This window comes from Theropithecus gelada, chromosome 14 (genome assembly GCF_003255815.1).
Source record: "Theropithecus gelada isolate Dixy chromosome 14, Tgel_1.0, whole genome shotgun sequence".
In the NCBI taxonomy this organism is placed as follows: Eukaryota; Metazoa; Chordata; class Mammalia; order Primates; family Cercopithecidae; genus Theropithecus; species Theropithecus gelada.
In genome coordinates, this window is record NC_037682.1 from 17,452,468 (window position 1) to 17,473,719 (window position 21,252).

Consider the following 21,252-nt stretch of genomic DNA (forward strand, 5'->3'; position numbering starts at 1 on the left):
TACCATTTAATGACCTCATAGGGTAGTTGTACAGATAAAATAATAATAATAGCATCCAAGGTACAAGACACTGAGAAGTGCCTTATTCAATCCTCCTTTGCTTCACAACTTAGGCACAATGATTATCCTCCTATCATAGACGAGGACATTAAGGCTAAGCTTCCTAAACAGCTGGTCAAAGACAGAGCTGGTGTTCAAACTTAGCTACCTCTAAAATGAAATCTCTTAACATGATAATACTATGAAACTGACTTGTAAACAAGAACATATCGTTTCAAAGTAGCATCCCACACTGCGGCATCTATCAGTGGCCTGATGTGACAGCTGGGAGCACATTAACATCACCCAACTGGGGGCACAGAGGAAACACGATTGGCCAAATGCAAAAGACTGTGGGTGAAGGGAACATGGCACTCATGATATCATTCCTTCCAATTCTGTGAATGTTTGAAATGTTCCTCAATAGAAAGCTTCCTTAAATACCAGAGTATTATTATTAGCATCAGCAGTATCACCTCTTCTTTCTCCAGAAGATGAAGCCTCCCACAGTCACAATAACCAGGGCACCAAAGATACAGCCAAAAACTGCTCCACAGATGACACCTGAGAAAAGTCAAAACAGGAGACGCTTGAAGAGGTGATCGTGCAGACCACATGACGTGCTAACAACCAGCCAGGGACCCTAACACCAGAGGGTTCAGGTATGTGTGGCATACACACGCATGCATGTGCGCGTACGCACACACGTGCACACACACAAGAGTTAAATAGCTTGGACCTAAAATTAGTCCATGCACACGGAAGCCAGGCTCCTATTCCCAACCCACTACCACCTGGATGGTCTTGAGAAAGCTACTGCTCCTTGCCAGGTCTCAGTCTCCTCAACTGCAAATTTAGGGAACTAGGCTGGATTTTCAGGGATTTTTCCTGCCACCTCTGACGTGTTGAGACTAGCACCCACATATGAGCAGAGGGACCTACAGCAGCATCCATGCTCAGGAGACAGGAAACCCATTGGTTTACTGGAGAAGGATGTGGGGACTCCCTAAACTTTGCTTCTGGGACAGGCATTCTTTCCTGCACCCAACAACCACCAACTAGGAAAAAAAGCAGACAAACTAACAAGCCAGTCAGTCCATTCACCTCTGGCTTGAAGGTAGGGGATGAATCCCTCTTGGATCCCTGAAGCTCCTGTATCACTTAGGTCTATGTGATAAAGGGTAGAAGCACTTGACAAGGGTCCAAGACCAGAATTTCAGGCCTGCCTCTAAAGCCACCGTGTAACCCTGGGCAAGTTACTTCCCCTCTCTGGGCCTTAAGAGTCTCATTTCCAAAAAGCCGGCAGAGCACAGTGGCTCACGCCTATAATCCCAGAGCTTTGGCAGAAGGTGGAAGGAAGCTTGAGGCCAGGGGTTCAAGACCAGCCTGGGCAACATAGCAAGACCCCATCCCTACAAAAACTTAGCCAGGCACAGTGGTGAGCACCTGTGGTCCCATCTGGGAGGCTGAGGCAGGAGCATCCCTTAAGCACAGGAATTCAAAGTTACAGTGAGCTATGATCATGCCACTGTACTCCTGGGCAACAGAGCAACACTCTGTCTCAAGAATAAAATAGATAGGCTGGACATGGTGGCTCACGCCTATAATCCTAGCACTTTGGGAAGCCAAGGTGGGCAGATCACCTGAGGTCAGGAGTTCAAGACAAGCCTGGCCAACATAGCTAAACCCCGTCTCTACTAAAAATACCAAAATTAGCTGGGCATGGTAGCAGGCACCTGTATAATCCCAGCTACTCAGGAGGCTGAGGCAGGAGAATTGCTTGAACCCAGGAGGCAGAGGTTGCAGTGAGCAGAGATCGCGCCACTGCACTCCAGCCTGGGTGACAGAGGGAGACTCTGTCTCAAAAAAAAAAAAAAAAATTCATAAAATAAAATAAACAAATCAATAAATAGAATTAAAACTATGAAGTAAAATAAACAGGATTGAACAAGACAATTTATGTGGCTTCCTCTGATTCTAATATTTAAGGATTCGATGCATTGTGTCAAACTGTGCACCTGGCACATGAGGACTCAATCATCTTTGCAGGTTGGAAGAACAACTGGCACTTAGAGAAGGGAGAGTGTCGGGTCTAGGCTGTGGGACCTCAGAGGAGGAAGCCCACTGAGCCCGGTGACCCAGTGACATCTCAACCTCTGGGAGCGGGGAGTTGGGCACACCAATCCTCCTGAAGGTCTGAGGGAGGCATGCACACAGCTGGCCTTCTATGGACACGTGAAGCAAAATGCCACTGAACCGGTGCCACGACTGTTGTCTTCTCCCTACCTGGATCCTGGGGCAAGGAAACAGCATCTGAGTAGCGACTGAAGGACACGTAGCTCTCAGCCCCATCGATGAGCCCGTGCTTTTGAGGGTGGAAGGTAATGTTGGTGAAGCCAGCCACACAAGCCCTGTGGGATGACAAAGAGCAAAAAGAGGTCCCTGAGACGTGTCTGACCGCAGGCACGGAGAGCTTTATGCTCATGAGGCTCAGCCCCCAGAGAGCAAGAACCAGAAGACATTACCGGTAGGAGCCCAGAGGTTCCAGCTTCCCATTGTAATAGCCAAGCGTGGTTGACTCATTCCCAACATCAATTTCATATTTCAAAACTTCAGACAAGCTCTGAGAACGTCCCTTTTCTTCTGTTCTGATCAGGTATGTCACGTAAGTATCTGAGGCTCCCTTTTTGAAATCCTCATACGTGTATTTCAGGACATCTGCAGAAGGGTGACCAGCTAAGAAAGGTACACAGAAGGAGAATGATAAGAAAGTGACGGCAGAGAGACGACTTCTCCTGCATGTCTACATGGTGGCGATGCTGGGTGATAGTGATACCAGCAACCACCTCTCAAGTATCTCTCTGTGCCAGGGTTGACTCACGTTGAATTCTAAGGACTTCACCTACAGTAACTCACTTTATCCCCATGAATCCCATCACATAAGCTTATGGTCTCCATTTTACAGACAAGAAAACGAAGGTACAAAAGGCTAACAGGACCAGGCACAAGGTCACATGGCCTAGAATGTAGAGGTGGGTTCCCAATCCAGGGTGTCGGGCTCAGAGCCCAAGGTTTCATCCAATCACAGACCAGCACTGGTCCGTCTGGCTGCTATGCAACATGGCCTTCCTCGATGGACTTGTTGACAAGCATCACAACAGAATGACTAAGAGCTGGAAACAGACCCAAAATGAAAAGATAGAAAGAGAGAGAGATTTCCACCTCACTTTTTGAAATTTTGCCACAGGTTATTGCACCAGCAAATTTCTATCCTCCCAGATCCCCAACCCCCTGACAGTGTGTTTGGTCTCTATCCTCCTCGAGGAGATGAGGACAGCACCACAGTGGGAGAGAGTGGGCAGAGGAAACACTGCATTATTTATGCATAAAGCATCCCCTAGACCAGGCACAGAGGCTTATACTTGTAGTCTAGTCCTAGCACTTTGGAAGGCCAAGGTGGGAGGATTACTTCAGTTCAGGAGTTCAAGACCAGCCTGGGCAACATGGTGAGACCTTGTCTCTAAAAGAAAGAAAGGAGAGGGCAAGAGAGGCAGAAGGGGAGGAGGAGAGGTGGAGGGGGAGGAGGAGGAAGGAATCCCCACAACAAAACTTGGGGGGAGGGGGGGAAGGAAATAGGAGAAGGGGGAGGAGGAGGGGGAGGAGGAGGGGGGAGGAGGGGAAGGAGAAGGAGGATGAGGAGGAGGACGAGGAGGAGGAGGAGGAGGGAACCCCCACAACAAAACTTGGGCTTTTAAATCTAGGCCTGGGCCGGGCACAGTGGCTCACACCTGTAATCCCAGCACTTTGGGAGGCCGAGGCAGGTGGATCACGAGGTCAGGAGATCGAGACCATCCTGGCTAACACAGTGAAACCCTGTCTCTATTTTAAAAAATACAAAAAATTAGCCAGGCGTGGCGGCGGACGCCTATAGTCCCAGCTACTCAGGAGGCTGAGGCAGGAGAATGGCATGAACCTGGGAGGTGGAGCTTGCAGTGAGCCAAGATCGCGCCACTGCACTCCAGCCTGGGCAACAGAGCGAGACTCCGTCGCAAAAAAAAAAAAAAGAAAAAGAAAAAGAAAAAGAAAAAATCTAGGCCTTATGCAAGCACTCAAACACAGCTACCAAAGAGATTCTCGAATTATTCCTTTCCTACCACAAAAAAATGTAACAGAGCCCTTTAAGGAAAAGCAGCCTTTAATCCACCTCTTCTCTCAGCTAAGGAGATACTCTGCAAATTCCCACCAGCAAATGCAAATCTTTTTCTATTTTCTTTCAAAGGAAATTCATCCGCTGAGGATGGCATGTGTGTACGTGTGTGTTGCGAGTGAGAAAGAGAGACAGAGTTGGTTAAAACTAATATTCTACCACCTAAAAGGTTCTGTGATGTAAAAGAGAAGAAAAACCTAGATCACAATCAGCACGTTGTGGGCCACAAACCAAATCCAGCCACCTGCCATGGTAAATAACATCTAGTGAGAATGGCCCCACTCATTCCTTCTGTATCTTCTGTGACTGCTTGCACACTACAATGGCAGGGTCGAATGCTTGCAACAGAGTCTATACCACTGGCGAAGCTTAAAATATTTGCAATCTGGCCCTTTCCAGAAAGCTTGTCAACCATCAGGCAAATACCTCACCCTCCTGCTCTATCTGAGTACACAGCATGGGCTGCAGTGAGAAGACAGGAGTGTGTCTGCATCACTCACGTGCCTCAGTGGGCACAGAGAAAGCTCTGGTCACTGCATCACTCACGTGCTGTTTAACCCACAGAGGCCTCTCCTTACCTTCCCCAGTGGTGAGAATGACAGCATAGGCTTTGATGGGTCCGTGGCTGGCTTCAAATCCACTGAACTTGACCTTTACTGAATTGTGACTGACAGATGTAATATTAGGGGATCCATCTGGAGGAGGGGGATCTAAAACAAAACAAAACACGATCACCCAATATTGAAAACCAAAGCAACACATTAGGTAGAGAACATGCTTCAGCGACCTCAAGATCTTACTCTGGAAGCTACATGCTGGGCTCTGCAAAGCAGCAAATGCAGAAGCAAAAGGCACGGAAGGAAACGGGTGAGGAGCAGAGACAGCAGATCCTGGGACACCTGCCGAGCTCACAATGACCCCTTCAGGGCATCCAGCCAAATCCCCAGGGCAGGCACCCAGCAGCCTTGTTTGGTTTTGCTATTGTTGTTTTGAACTGTGCATGCTTTTATTTTATTTTTTAACAGATTGATTGAAATATAATTAAAATACAACCAAGGAGATGAAAGACTTGTACAGTGAAAACCACAAAACATTGATAAAATAAAGAAGACACAAATACATACAAAGACATCCCATGCTCATGGATTGGAAGACCTGATATTGTTGGAAGACTTGACACTACTCAAAATGATCTATAAATTCAGTGCTACCCCATCAAAATCCCAATGGCAATTTTTACAGAATATTAAAAAAAAAAAAATTCTAAAGTTCATATGGAACAATGAAAGACCAGGAACAGCCAAAGTAGTGTTGAAAAAGAATAAAGCTGGAGGCCTCACACTTCCTGATTTCAAGATCTATTTATTCAAAGCTGCAGTAATTATAACAGTATATTACAGGCATAAAGACAGACATCAACCCACAGAACAGAATACTGAGCCCAGAATTAAACTCACATATACAGTCAACTATTCTTCAACAAGGGTGCCAAGAAGACACAATGGGGAAAAGACAGCCTCTTCAACAAATGGTGCTAGGAAAACTGAATATCCATGAGCAAAATAATAAAACGAGACCCCTATCTTACACCAGACACAAAAATAAGCTCCGAATAGGTTCAAGACTTAAACATCAGACCTAAAGCTGTACACTGTTAAATTTGCTTAAAACAAAACACACACATACACACATACACACACACACACACACACACACACACACATATCAGGGAAGAGCTTCTTGACACAGTAGTTACAACAGTTGCTTGGATACCACACAGAAAGCACAGCAACAAAAGCAAAAATAGACAAGCAAGATTAAATCAAACTGAAAAGGTTCTGCCCAGTAAAAGAAACCATCATTAGAGTAAGAAGTTAGTATCCTTGCATGGGGAAGCTAACCAGCCCTTGTCCTCTCCCCCAGTCCCTTCTGACTCGAGATGAGCCGGGTTCATTATCCTGAGATCTGGGGTGGAAGGAGAGTGAGAAAGAGACTGTGGTGGAATTCTAAGGTGTGGCCTTGGGAGCTGCACGCTGACACCACATGGACTTGGCCTGGCCCCAGGATCAGCCGGTCGGCTGAGAGCAAAGACGGAGCAGATGTCCAAGAAGAAGAATCAAAGATGAGGTGGGAGAGAACATACTTTCTACTGAGACCTGGCCACGGCACTGCCCCGTGTTCTTCATAAACAGTCCCCACATTTTTCCCAGAGTTGGTCTAAAATACCACCTAGAGAAACCCAACAGATCCTCTTCCCAGAAACCAGAAAAGCCCCCACAGGACCCTCCATGGATAACCTTCATGATTCTGCACCCTCCCTTTCCAAGCCAGGGTGTGGAGCCACTCTCTGAACTAACACAAAAGAAAGAACATGCTGGATTAAAGATGATCCACTCCACACACTCTCTCTCTACCTAAATTCATCTCACATACACAGTTTGGATTTTTTTATATTTTTTAAAAATAAATGAGATGGGATCTTGCTATGTTGCCCAGGCTGGTTTCAAACTCCTGGGCTCAAGCAATCCTTCCACCTCAGCCTCCCAAAGTGCTGGGATTACAGGCATAAGCCACCACACCCAGCCTGTTCTCATCATTATATATATTCAAGATTCAAGGAGACGGAAATCTGAACTCCAAAACAACCACAACATAATTGTCTAAACCTGCGGCTGATACAGCAGCCCCTAGCCACACACGGCTGCCAAGCCCGAGAGGTGACCAGTTTGCATTCAGATGTGCTACAAGCATACAATACAGATGAGATATCAAAGACTTAGTACAAAAGAAGATGTAAAATAATTCATTAATATAGAAATTACATGTTGAAATACTTTTAATATACTAAGTTAAATGTTATTAATATTAATTTCAGCTATTCCTTTTTACCTTTTTTTCAATGTGGCTTCTGGAAAACTTTAAATTATACCTGAGGCCCACATTGCCCATCTAGTGGATGGTCCTGTTCTAAACTATAAGCTTCAGCAACCTCGCAAGTACCTGGCAGCAGTGCCCGCTGGGAGGTGCCGTTCCCATGTCTAACGGTCAACTGCTAGCACAGGCTCCTGCATTTCCCATCAGCTCTATGCCCTGTAGCTGGCCAGAGAAGGTCCATCCCCAGGTCCTTGCTCTAAAACTGGCAGCAGCATGCTGGCTCACCCACCACCACACCTGGAAATCCTCTCCTTCTCAATGCTCTTCTCAGTCCAGTGCTCCGGGGCCCTGTTGTCCATACTTCCCATAGAGTCCCTCACCACAGCACACAGGAAGCTACCAACAGATGTGGGCTAACGGATGACCTGGCACAGTGGCTCAGGTGGGTGATCCCAACACTTTGGGAGGCCGAGGCAGGTGGATCACTTGAGGTCAGGAGTTCGCGACCAGCCCCGCCAATATGGTGAAACCCCGTCTCTACTAAAAACACAAAAATTAGCCAGGCGTGGTGACGTGTGTCTGTAGTCCCAGCTACTCGGGAGACTGAGGCACCAGAATCGCGTGAACCCAGGAAGCAGATGTTGCAGTGAGCTGAGATCGCGTCACTGCCCTCCAGCCTGGGCGACAAGAGCAAGACTCCATCTCGAAAAAATATAAAAGAAAACATGGCAATGAGTTATGCTGTAAAGAAAAGGAGTTTTTAGAATGTAAAAAAGGAGCCCCTCTTACTCTGCTTTTTTTTCTTTCTATAGAATTTCTATAGAATGAGAAACAAGTCTACGCCAGTAAAAGCAAATATTTCAGGGGAAATAAAAACACAAAAACAGGTTTCTAGTCCACACGTGCAGACCCACTGGGTCAGCCGCTCCAGGAGTGATCACCGTGCCGTCTGACCAGCCCCTGCCTTGGAGCCCACCTGTGATGCCAGTGGTGCAGGTGCTCTGCGTGGGGGCTGCCATCTTTCCACAGGACACGGTGGTGATACTGATGTTGTACGAGGTAGAAAAATTCAAATACGTGACTTCCGTTCTATACTCAGTGCCGTTCTCAGAGAAGCAGCTCTCCAGGCGGGTTGCATTGTCCCAGGCTCCACTGCTGACCTCCAGCTCGAAGCCTGCATTGGCACCAGGAGGGCAGGCCCATTTGAGAACCAGGGCTGGCTCTTTGGGGACCACTTCACAGTCGAAGGAGGCCACGGACGCGGGATCTGCAAAACAAGCACAGCACGGCATGAGATTCCAGGACTTTTGCCTTTGTAAACACAGAAATAAGGAGTAGCAGAATCCTGGTGATGAGGAGGTGGGTGGGTGATGTGGTGGAAGAGGCAGGGGCTGACCCTGAATTGGGCAACACCAAACTGTGTGACCTTGGGTCAGTCACCCAACTGCTCTGAGCCTCAGCTGCAGGACCCTTTGAAGAGTACATTGAACAATGATGTCCGGCACCAAGAAAGATGCCTGGAAGAGACCAGGGCTCCATGAGAGGCAGCTACATCGTCCTGTGAGAGGTAGTGACCTCCTCGCTTGCACCATCTCATCTTGAGGACCCACCTCCTTTTTTTTTTTTTTTGAGATGGAGTCTCGCTCTGTTGCCCAGGCTGGAGTGAAATGGCGTGATCTCAGCTCACCTCAACCTCTGCCTCTCGGGTTCAAATGACTCCCCTGTCTCAGCGTCCCAAGTCGCTGGGACTACAGGTGCATGTATTTTTGTATTTTTACAAAAGCTGATTTTTGTATTTTTAGTAGACACAGGGTTTCACCATGTTAGCCAGGATGTTCTCAATCTTTTGATCTCGTGGTCCACCCACCTTGGCCTCCCAAAGTGCTGGGATTATAGGCGTGAGCCACCAGGCCCAGCCAAGGCCCTCTTGATGGTCCTTCTGAGACAGGTAAGGCCCATACTGTCCCATCTGCAGATAAATCCACAGAGGCTCAGAAAGGTTAAGTAATTGGCTGATGATGACATGGCAGGTGGTGAAGCCAAAACTAGATCCCAGGTTTTCTAAGTCTAAGTTCAAGACACTCTCTATTCACATAACAAACTGCATCATCAATGACAAATGGTATCAGCTTCCTCATCTTCAAAATAGAGTGTTATTTGTCTCTGAGGGCCAACAGATTTTTACTGAGGACTAACATCAAACTAATCTAAATGGAAAACTCCATATTAAAACTGGAGGACAGTATTATCATTAATTGAACATCACAGAATTTTAGAGCAGGAGAAGCTCTACCAAGGCACCTAGTGCAACTCCCACATTCGCCACCCAAGGCCTGGAAAGGTAATCTGAACACTGCACCTACTTTCACAGTTCCTGTTCCACCCATACTCAGTCATAAATGCTCGGATACACTTTTTCTCTGGCTATAGGCTACAAATAACTATAGCTAAGACAGATATCAGCAATGAAAGGCACCCAAATATCAAAGATGGGTGTCTGGACCAGGTGGGATGGAACAGAGGTGACCCAAAGCTGCAGGGATTTCTGTGGCCACCCCACTGACCACTGAAAGGCCAGAGGCCATCACGGGTGGAGCTCCTACACTACCAGGGAGGCTGATCCCATGAGACCCCCACTTCCAAATCAGCCTGAACATATGAATGGCCTGGGCTAAAAAGGGAAGAGGTAGGAGCAAGGTGAGCATAAAATGAGTAGTGCACAGGTGCTGAGTGATAAAGGTGCTACAGTCAGCACTATGAGCAGAAGTGCCCACCACTGTCTGCAAAGCCTTCCCTGGACTGCCCTGAAAGTATCCTCAGTTACACACAGGGCTCTTCTCTTTATCACACATTTTGAGTTGTGAGATAGGTGAGGATCCAGAAGGACACAAAGGCTGGGCATCATTTCAACAATAACCTTTCCGTCTTCTCCAGCACAAAAGACAAACCAATGCCAGACATCATCCACGTCCTGGCCCAGCCCCACCCAAGCCTCACCTCCCACCCACACCCTCCTGTTCCTGTGGGTCCACTCCTCCCATCCTTGCCTCCCGCTCTTCCTCCAGCCTCCAGAACACGGTGGTGATGCTGCACAGGCCCCTCTGCACAAGCCTCTGCCTGTAATGCTCTCATGCCCTGATATCCAAATAGCTGCATCCTTCCCTTTATTCAGATCTTTGCTCAAAAGTCACCTTCTCACTGAGGCCTTTCCTGAGCATCCTAGATAAACATTCCACTTCCTCCTTCCAAAATAAAAGTTCCAAGAAGGCGAGGACTTGACTGGCATATGGTATATGCTCAATAAATATTTATTGAATGCAGAAATGATGAGGGCATGGAGACAGCACCAATAAGCTAACAGGATGCCTCAGAAAGCTCAATCACTGCACACCACACAAAACCAAACAAACTACAGACTGTGGAGGACTGACCTGCAAGGTCAGCACCACTCAGGGAGGAGTCCAAGAGGCAGCTGGGGCTACACTCACCTGTACAGAATGACTTCCAGCCAGGTTCCAGTGACTTGATTCTGTCCCCTACTTGTGTGAAGATCTCCACTGTGTATGATGAGCCAGGTATTAATTCAGTGACAGTAGCGTTAGTAATTCCAATGCCCGTGACTACTTGTGTTGCGTTGCTGGAATTTCCAACCTTCTCAATAAGCAGGCAGTAGGAGTACGTGGGAGAGGCGTCATCAAAGTTCTGCCAACTTAAAGTTGCTGCTGTGGTGCTGGTACTTACATCAATGTTGGACACATTGCTGGGCCCTTGATTTTAAAAAAAGGCAATTCATGTAACAGCACAGATTAACCAGAATTCCAGGACTATTTACTATATCCAAAAATAGCCTGGCTCATTTTAGAAAGAATGAACAAAGCTAGTATTTGCTGGCTCAAAAGACGGAAAACTTCCCCAAAACACATCAAGAAAATAATTATACAGATTAAATCTCAAAAGAAGCTTAATTTAGGCTTCTTTTAATACTTCAAGTTTATTTCAAATATATTTTTAAGATATAATTTCTAATCTGTTTTTCAAATCTAATAGATGAAGGAGAAAAATATACTAAAAACATATTACAAACATCTTTACCATGTATTTGATTCAAATATTTGCAAAACACCTCCCTCACTGTCGCAGGTAAAGCTTCTCATCTGGGCAGTATCTTCCAGTACCAACATGACAAGGTGACCCTTCTCTACTCTGTATTCTCAAGGAATGACTAGAACAGTTTCAGTCTCCACTCCCAAGGAATCACTTCTTGCTTCTAATGACAATTCTAGGTTCACATAGCTTGAAGAACAGTGCCCCATGGAGACAGCAGAACCGTTGCTGAGACCAGTGTTTTCAACTTTAGCAGTTTCAGGGTCAAGCTGGATCCTAGAAGCACACTGGCCATCATTTAACCAGTGCCTCCTCCAAGAGACGGTTAGAGAGGCTGTTCCTTAGAAGAGACTTACGTGTGTACTGTGTAGTGGAGCTGGGGTCCCCCGGGACGTGGTCCACTTCCGGAGAAATGGTAATGTTATATAAGGTGCCCGGGATCAGGCCCTGGAGAGTGACCACGTTGTCAGATGTGTTTGTGTGGTTAGAGCCATGCTTGGACTCTATGACTAAATGGTAGACATACTCGGAAGCATTGCCTGGGCTCTTCCACTCCAGCCGCATCTCCGTGGTGGTGACGTAGGCCACGTGGATGTCAAACACTGCACTGGGAGCTGCTCAGAAGAAAGGAAGAAGGGAAACCCATTACTGACTATCATGAGGCCTAGCTTCCTCTCCAAGTGCTGTCAAGAGAACCTGCTCTTCTGCCATCACACTTTCAAATGAGTTCATAAAAGGCACACTCCAAAATCGAGCTGAGAAATGCACACACTCGGTGCTCTCAAGAATTTTAGCCCTTCCACGACGCAGATGAACTTCCCAGTTTATCTTACCAGTTCTCTAGTTTTTTGTTCTTGTCATAAAAATGAGCCCTTAGGCTGGGTGCAGTGGCTTATGCCTGTAATCCCAACATTTTGGGAGGCTGAGATGGGTGGATTACTTGAGGTCAGGGGTTCGAGACCAGCTTGGCCAACATGCTGAAAACCCATCTCTACTGAAAATACAAATATTAGCTGGGTGTGGTGGCACACACCTATAATCCCAGCTACTCGGGAGGCTGGGGCACGAGAACCACTTGAACCCAGAAGGTAGAGGTTGCAGTGAGCCGAGATCACAGTACTGCTGCACTCCAGCCTGGGCGACAGAATGAGACTCTGTCGCAAAAAAAAAAAAAGAAAAAAGAAGAAGGCCAGGCACGGCAGCTCATGCCTGTAATCCCGGCACTTTGGGAGGCCAAGGCGGGCGGATCACATGAAGTTAGGAGTCTGAGACCATCCTGACCAACATGGAGAAACCTCATCTCTACTAAAAAAAGTGCAAAATTAGCCGGCTGTGGTGGCGTATGCCTGTAGTCCCAGCCACTGAGGCAGGAGAATGAATCGCTTGAACCCGGAAGGCGGAGGTTGCGTTGAGCCGAGATCGCGCCATCGCACTCCAGCCTGGGCGACAACAGCGTAACTCTGTCTCAAAAAAAAAAAAAAAAAAAGCCCTTCAAGGGGTCATCTGAAGTGGAAATCACATTCAGTTTCTTGATATGGGTGCTGGTAACGAGGTGTGTTCAGTTTGTAAAAGTTCATGAAGCTATGCGCTGAGGATACGTCCCTTTTTGGTATGTATATTACATCTCAATAGAGAGGTTTTTTTGTTTTGTTTTGTTTTGTTTTGTTTTTTTAAATCACTCATTTAGAAGGAAACATCTCCCTGTGACACTGCCTGACATACTGAAGAGGAGAACTGAAATGGAGAGCTGACCTTTACTACGTTGCAGCATTTGAGGACGGATGAGGAAGGGAAGAAAACGGGCACACCCTGCACCCTCAGGGCAGAGTCAGAGGTGGAGTCCCCCACAGGAGCCCATCCGCCAATCATCTCCCGGCTGCACACTCAGCCACTTGCACCAGGGATGCCCGGAAGTCGAGGCCCGGAAGTAACCACGGAGGCAGGGCCTGTTTTCCAGGGCAGCTTTCAACCCCGTCTCTCTTTACCTGGCAACAAACATCGCCTCCAGGGAGAGGAAATGGGCAGGTAGGGGACAAAAAAGGGAAATGCTTTCACTGCAAACACCTTGTCCTAAAAAATAAAAAAAAAGTGCCATGTTTACGTACAATCTACTCCAAAATTAATTTTTTTTTTAAATCTTAAGTGTGTTATCCTTAAAGAGAAGCCACTGGGAGAAGCCTTTGTTTCCTACTGGCAGATTCCTGGTGTCAAAGGAATTCCACAGACAAAAGACCATGAAAGGCAGCCTTTGCCTATAAACATAAAAAACTAGAAACAACCTAAATATTCAATAACATGGGGAGGGCTGTGGGCACTGTGATCTGGCTGCATGATGAAATATTCTGCAGCCACTAAAAACATGAAGACCATGATAACTATAGGGGAAAGTTGTGGCATAGACTGAGTAAAAAAAAAGAAAAATTCAAATACAAAATAAAAGTACTTGTAAAATAATTACAGTAATACAAGCAAAATGTGGACATAGAGAGAAAAGGAATTTGGTTGGGTTAGAAAAGTAGAGATATTTGTTTCTTTTCCTTTTTATTGTGGTAAGACATACATACCATAATATTCATCATCTTAACCATCGGTCAGTGTACAATTCAGTGTCATCAACATTCACAATGTCGTGTAACCATCACCACTACCTGTACCCAAAACACTGTTATCATCCCCAGCATAAACTGTAGCCATGAAATAATAATGCCCACTCCCTCCTCTGCACAGCCCCTGGTAACCTCTATTCTAATTTCTGTAGAATATTAAGTTGCCTAATCTAGGTACTCAGGTAAGTGGAATCATCCAGTATTTGTCCTTCTGTGTCTGGCTTATTTCACTTAGCATAATGTCCTCAAGATCCATCCATGTTGTACCATAAATCAGAACTTCTTTCTTTTTTAGGCTGAATAATACTCTGTTGTATGGATGAACCACATTTTGTCTATCCATTCATTTGTTGATGGGATCTTCGGTCCCCCTTTGGCTACTGTGAACAATGCTACTACCATAAACACTGATGTACAAATAACTGTCCAAGGCCTTGTTTTCAATTCTTTTGGAGATATACATAGGACTGGAATTACTGGATCATATGGTATTCATTTCCTTTTTTCAAAATTGCTTTTAATGCTGTTAAGCTGACTTTTTCCAATAACAATAAAGGTTGTTCAATAATAGAAAAGTAACTCCCAAAGAGTTTAGATCTTATAGCAAGCCTTCTTGACTTTCATTCAATGGGACCACTGAATGAAATGGGTCCTTTGAGACAATGGAATTCCAGGCGGGTGTTAAAATTACCATGTGAAAATTACCCTGCAGAAATACTGATATTAAGAGGAAAGAACATTCATAATAAACTATAGTAAAAGAGATGCCTTCTCCTCACTAATACTAAACTTTACTGCTGTACCACATCAAAGTGTCAATCTACATGGTGGATAAGCACTTGGTCTTAGACACCAGACACAAGTCAGTTTGTGTCTGACTGTGGACCAGTTACTTAAGTTCACTCTGGGCCAGTTACTTAAGTTCGCAGAGCCCCCATTTCTTACTCTAGGAGAAATGATAATAATACCTGCTCCATGAAGTTGTGTTAAAAATGTAAAATACAGTATGAGAGCACTCAGCACTTTGCAGACCCCCAACATATTATATTATTGTTACAGTAAGTTCTGAGCAATAGCAAGTAGCACGATATCACACATCCCCATCAGTGGTGATCCTCTTACCATTATCCACATCCTTAAAAGACAGAAGAAACATGTTGATGTTAAGACTTCATGTCAACAGTCTAAAATGCAGACTTGCAAAGGGAATACTGCATTTCATCTGAGGGATGCATTTTGGTAGACCCCTTATTTCGGAAGCAGATCCTCTGAATGACTATTGGTGCTTAACCTAACCAGCACAGTTGAAGAAGCTTCTTCAAGGAGAATCTCAAAAGCCTAACTCATTTCATGTGTGTTTCAAGGAATCTGTCCCATTTCTTTATTCTACCCTCTGTATAAAAGATTTCAACTATCTTGAATCAAAGATCTAGGAAGACTGTATGTTTTTCAACCTTTCAAAAAAAATAATTTCAAATTTTTAAAACGATAAAAAACATTACTCTCTAGAATTTTCCAGAAGTTTCTCCCGTGGGGCTAGAAATAATTTAATAATTTATTTAAACTGTTTCTATTTAAAAAAATTTTTTTTGAGACAGGGTCTCCCAGGCTGGTGCTGGTCTGCAACCGCTAGGTCAAGCAAATCTTCCTGCCACAGCCTCTCAAGTAGCTGGGACTATGGGTGCAGGCCACCGTAGCTGACTACAAAATGATTTTATCAATTTCAATTAGCCTAGAACTGACAAACTATCACATCACAGTGTTGTTTATGAAAGACTGTCAAGAGTCCACCTGCCCAACACAGCACAGTAGTTAATTTCTAACACATCTTGACCAGAGGTTCTTAAACTTTTTGCTCTCAGGACTTCTTTACCTTCTTAAAGGTTATTAAGGCTCTCAGAGAATTTGTATTTACATAGGTTATATTTATTAAGATTTACTATATCGGGGATTTAAAATGAAGAAATTTTTTAAATGTAAGAATCTACAGCATATATTCCATTAGCCCTCAGAGAGACAAAGTTGGAAAACTCCAAAAGAGAATGAGAATGAAAAAGTCAAATAACGTTTTAGTATTGTTACGATAATACTACCTTGGAGACACCTTGGAAGAACCTAGGGATCCCTAGAGAGCCCTGGACCACAATTTGAAAACCACTGATCTAGCCCAGAGGTCAGCAAACATTCTCTGTAATGGCCAGAAAATAAATATCTCAGGCTTCACAAGCCACACATTCTCTGTTGCCACTACTCAATTCTAGCACCAAAGTAGCCATAGACGGTACATAAGAAAATGAACATGGCTGTGATCCAATAAAACTTTATTTACAAAAATAGACAGTGAGCCAAATTTGGCGTAGGGGCCATTCTTATCTGCCAACTCTGTTTCAGATGATGGAATTCCAGGCAGGTGTTCAAATCATCTTGTAGAAATATTGTATTAAGAGGAAAGAATATTCATAATTAATTGGCAAGTTGGGGAAAAGGCAGATTACAAAACCACATGTACAGATGGCCTCAATGTTTGTCAAAGAAATACATATATATTTGTGGGCTGGGCGCGGTGGCGCACACCTGTAATCCCAGCGTTTTGGGAGGCTGAGGTGGGTGGATCACTTGAGATCAGGAGATCAAGACCAGCCTGGCCAATATGGCAAAACCCCGTCTCTACTAAAAGTATAAAAATTAGCCAGGCGTGGTGGCGCACACCTGTAATTCCACCTACTCAGGAGGGTGAGGCACAAGAATAGCTTTGCTTGAACCCAGGAGGTGGAGGTTGCAGTGAGCCGAGATCACGCCACTGCACTCCAGCCTGGGTGACAGGGTAAGACTGTCTCAAAAATATATATATGTGTGTGTGTGTGTGTGTGTGTGTATTATATATATGTATTAAATATGTATGTATTAAATATATGTAAGTATACATGTTTAAAAATTATAAAATGTCATACATCAAGAGTGATTATCTCTGTTTGATGGTTTCCATGTAAGTTTTTTCTACTTGCCTGTATTTCATAAAATAAGCATTACTGTTATTATGAAAATTGTTAAAGGTTTTTCTTAGATAATTAAAAGAAAAACAATATTTGGAAACATTATGTTTATTAATTATGCTGATTTCCTTTAAGAAACATGACAGTTTAACAGAAAAGCCTATTTGCTTACCAGTTCTATTGCAAACTGTCCGAGACGCCCCTTCAGTCCCATTTGGTCCTTCTGGAACTATTTCAAAGCAATACTTGGTTCCAGGGAACAAGTTACCAATGATAATACTTTGGTTGGTGGTTATTTCTCCCCAAGCAACCTCCTGCACACAGGATATGCATATGATATGAATCTGAAAGGATTCTGCATCATGGCTACTCCATGCTAAGCCGATCTCCGTCGTGCTGACCACTGTCACTCGGAAGTCGGAAACTGGACCAGGGGCTATGCAAAGAAAGTAAACAACTAGATTAAAAATATATTTCTCCAGGAGACAGGGATGTCCCACTTCAGAAAATATTTACACTGAGATGAAATGTACACTTAGGACACCTGATCCCTCTCTTCGTCTTCTTTGTATCATCATCTACAACACGAGCCCCTCAGAAACAGCTGTTTCTGGCCATGGAGAGAGCACTTGACCATGAGAGTGCAGAAGCTCCGTGCTCACACTGCACACAGTCATTCACAGGAAAGGAGAGGAGGCGTGAGCTCCTGTGGTCCAGGGCTCAGGCTCTGTAGGAGAACCTTGGCCACAAGGGCTGCTTTATCTCGAATGCATTACTAGCCTCCCAGAGCCTCTGTTCAGGGACGGACAGCAGAGACCACTCTTGACCCCCAAAATCCATTTCCCTGTTTTCCCTTCATCATACCCACCCAGATTTTTAGCACTGTGTGTGCACAACTGTTCAAACAAAGACCACATTTCCCAGACTCCCATGCAGCTAGATGTTGCATGTGACTAAGTTTTGGTCAACAGAGCGAGAGCAGAGGTACTGGGTGACTTCTAGGAAGTGTCCTTTAAGGGTGGAGCACAACCTTCTGTCCTTCCTCCTTCTTATAGCTGGAGTGTGGATGCGATGACTGGAGCTCACGCTGCCTGGCTCTAGAACCAGCACTACAGCGGTGGCTGCAGCTTCCTGATCCCAGGATCACAGCTCAGAACATACAGCCCTGGATCCAGCAACTACAGCAGCGACTCCCTGATTCCTCCCTGTGCTGTCTGTGACCAAGGTGGTGACTCTCCAGGGGGTCAGTTCTGCAGCCTTGTCCAGGAGTCATTTCTTGGGGCCAGGCCTAACGCCTGCTCCCCTGCTGTTATGAGCTGACTTGTGCTCCCTCACTCCCAAATGTATATGTTTATGTCCTAACCCTCAAGACCTCAGAATGTGGCTGTCTTTGGAGACAGTCTTTAAAGAGGTAATTAAGTTAATGTGAGGTCATGAAGGTAGGCCCTAATCCAGCAAGACCGGTGTCCTTACAAAGGGAGATGAGGACATGGGCACACGCAGACTAAGGACAACCACGTGAGGGAGAAGACAGTCCTCTATAAGCCAAGAGGGAGGCCTCAGAAGAAACCACACCTGCCGCTGCCTTAATCTTTAACCTTCAGCCTCCAGAACTATGAGAAAGTCTATTTCTGTTGTTTAAGCCACACAGCCTTTGGTACTTGTTCTGGTAACCCTAGCGAACTAATACACCAATGATTCTGCGACACCTCAATTGCCAGGATAAATCCCTTTTGGTTAAAAGAGCTCACAGTTTCTGTGTCATGCAATTGAGTCCTGCATAACCTCTACTGTCCCCATCCTGCCTAGCACTGGGCTTCTGTTACAGGAGGGAGAAATAAACCCGTCTTGTTTAAACCACGGATACTTGGGGTTTGTTGTTGTTGTTTTTAGTGGTGCTATTCGTGGCTGAACCTAATCCTAACTAATAAATAGTAAAAGAGTAAAGTAAAAGGTAAAGAAATGCAAGCATATTTCATTTTCCCAAAGAGCCAGTCCAAAATACATCTGTAAGAATGCTAAGATGTGCTTCCTGGGAAGGAATGGACGTTCTTGTGGGATAAGCCCTGGGTCCAGAGCCACACACTCCTGGGTTCAAGTCCAGCTCTGCTACTCACTAGCTCTGCGGCCCTGGGCAAACTGTTCAGCCATGAGGGTATCGTTCCCCCATCTGTAAAAGAGGACCCCAATACCTACCATGGAGGCCACTGCAGTGTCTATAAACCTCCTGGCACAGTGCAAAATGCAGTGCTGGTGTCACTACTATTGTTTAATCGTATATAATCAATATTATACCACCATACCACTAGTGCACCATTACTGTTTTATTTTACATTATTGGACCTTCTTTGGAACCAAAAGCTTTTTATTTGCTGCATAAAATCTTATTTTAAAGGGACATTTAAACAAACAAAGATGAGATGCAGCTGTGCCAGTGATTCATTATAATGTCAGCACCCAAGACACAAGGGGACATGAATATCCAGGTCATTTTTGTCTCCATGTATTAATTCACTCTAGGTTTCCTCCACACTGGAAAGGGAGTTACAAGCGCAGGCTCCAGGTGAGAAATACCAGAGGCTTCATCTCACCTCTGCCACTTTCCAGCTGTGACACCTGTCTAGCACCTCTCTCAGCCTTGGCTTCCTATCTATAAAATAAGGCTACTGCCAACCATGTCACAGGGCTGTTGTGAGCATACAATGTGCCAGTGCGAGGAAAGCACGTCACACGAAGCTCGGCGTGTGGTCAGCCGACAATCACCATTATTATATCACACATCCTGTGTTTGGGCCTACCATGTAGCACGACAGCAGGAAAGGGTGGCGAGAGCCAGGCATGAACTCACGGGTGTACACTTGGAGGAAGGCCGGTGTGCCCTCAGTGTCACCTAGGAAAGGACACACTGTGATGCGGTAGAAGGTGCTTGAGCGGAGTCCCGAGATGACAGCGCGAGCCTCGCTGACGGTGAGATTGAAAGAATCTGTCTCCCCCGCCACATGTATCTTGTAGGTATAGTTAGATGACAACTCATTATCACTGACTTTCCAGGTCAGGGTCAGGCTTGTGGCACTGATATTCACAACGGTGACGTCAAAAACCTGAATAGCATCTGTGAGAACACAAGAGGAGTTCAAAATAACCAGAACGGCCAAGGCAGAGGGAGGGAGAGGTCATCAGGGCATGCTGTCAAGCCCAGGAAACTCCTGGGGAGTGTTCCTTCCTCCTCTGCACCATCAGCCACGGCTAGGAAAGCATGAGGGTCCCAGCCAAAGTCAGGCATCATCAGGCGGTGAAGAAACAACCTGGCCAATGGCACCTACAGGGTTATTCTTTGCTCCTTTTTGTAAGTTGACTTTAGAGATTTGACCTAAATGATGACTTGGACTCTATGCATGTCTTACCCTAGGGCCAGGGGCACCCAGAAAAGTTGTCAAACACAAATGATGCAAAAGCGAACACTGCGATCTACGTGATCGCCTGAGATCACAGAAGTCAGGACGAGGCAGGCCTGGGTTCCAGGGCTCACTCTGCTGTGACACCCAATTGGGCCACAGGAAAACCACTGGAGCTCAGCTTCCTCATCTATAAAACTGGGAGAGCAATCCTAACCTCAAGAAAAGACAACCCAAGTGCCAGTTATTCACCACCTGCCCACCCCACCCTCCCGACGTGTCTGCTGTCCTTCCCTCACCTGCTTTGTGCCCAGGAGGTTGACTGCACAAGGCGTCACAGGGAGGTCTTGCCACGTGGGCTGTGACCAGGTTCCACCATGAGCCAATGGGCAGGCGCCTGAAGGGCCACAGGAGAAAGGAGTCGGTGCCTTCCTCCATCGCCTCCTGCTCTGCGCCTCCTGTTCTGACACAGCTGTGTCCTCCACTGCCCCAGCTCTCACTGGGCTCCAGAAACACCCTGTCCTCCTCTAGCCCTTCAGCCCTCGAGGTGGCTTTCTGCTGTGGACGAGTCTTGGGTGCCTCAACAATGTCCTCTGATGGTTTCCTTAACCCTGCCCCACCTAACTAGTCACTTGAAAAGTGCAGGGTGCTCTGAGGTGGGTGGAAATGTGTATTTGTTTGTGTGTGTGTGTGTGTGTGTGCGTGTGTTACAACAGACTGAATGTTTCTGCCCCCATAAAATTCCTGTGTTGAAATCCTAACCTCTGATATAATGGTTTTTGGAGGTGGGGCTTTGGGGAGGCAATTAGGTCATGGATTACCTCCCTCCCAAATGGTATTAGTGCCCTTATCAAAGAGGCTGGAGAGAAACGCCTCCCTCACCCCTTCAACCACATGAAGACCCAGGGAGCCTGCAACCCGGAAGAGGAAGACGGTGTTCACCCAGAGCCCAGGCATGCTGCAGCACCCCAGTCTCAGACTTCCAGCCTCCAGAACCCTGAGAAATAAATGTTGTTTACGCCATCTAGTGCATG

The 21,252-nt window shown here is 45.8% G+C and overlaps 1 protein-coding gene across 1 annotated transcript in view; it reads right to left on the bottom strand.

The window, feature by feature from the left end:
* PTPRJ (protein tyrosine phosphatase, receptor type J) overlaps positions 1 to 21,252 on the bottom strand; it is a 187,253-nt gene that overhangs the window by 19,576 nt on the left and 146,425 nt on the right. The window contains exons 7-15 of the mRNA XM_025357782.1: positions 19,672 to 19,935; positions 16,996 to 17,259; positions 11,581 to 11,838; positions 10,609 to 10,887; positions 8,097 to 8,387; positions 4,825 to 4,956; positions 2,565 to 2,775; positions 2,326 to 2,450; positions 516 to 603 (exon numbers count right to left, since the gene is read on the bottom strand). Coding sequence (XP_025213567.1) covers positions 516 to 603; positions 2,326 to 2,450; positions 2,565 to 2,775; positions 4,825 to 4,956; positions 8,097 to 8,387; positions 10,609 to 10,887; positions 11,581 to 11,838; positions 16,996 to 17,259; positions 19,672 to 19,935 — 1,912 coding nt within the window. The remainder of the gene's footprint in view (positions 1 to 515; positions 604 to 2,325; positions 2,451 to 2,564; positions 2,776 to 4,824; positions 4,957 to 8,096; positions 8,388 to 10,608; positions 10,888 to 11,580; positions 11,839 to 16,995; positions 17,260 to 19,671; positions 19,936 to 21,252) is intronic.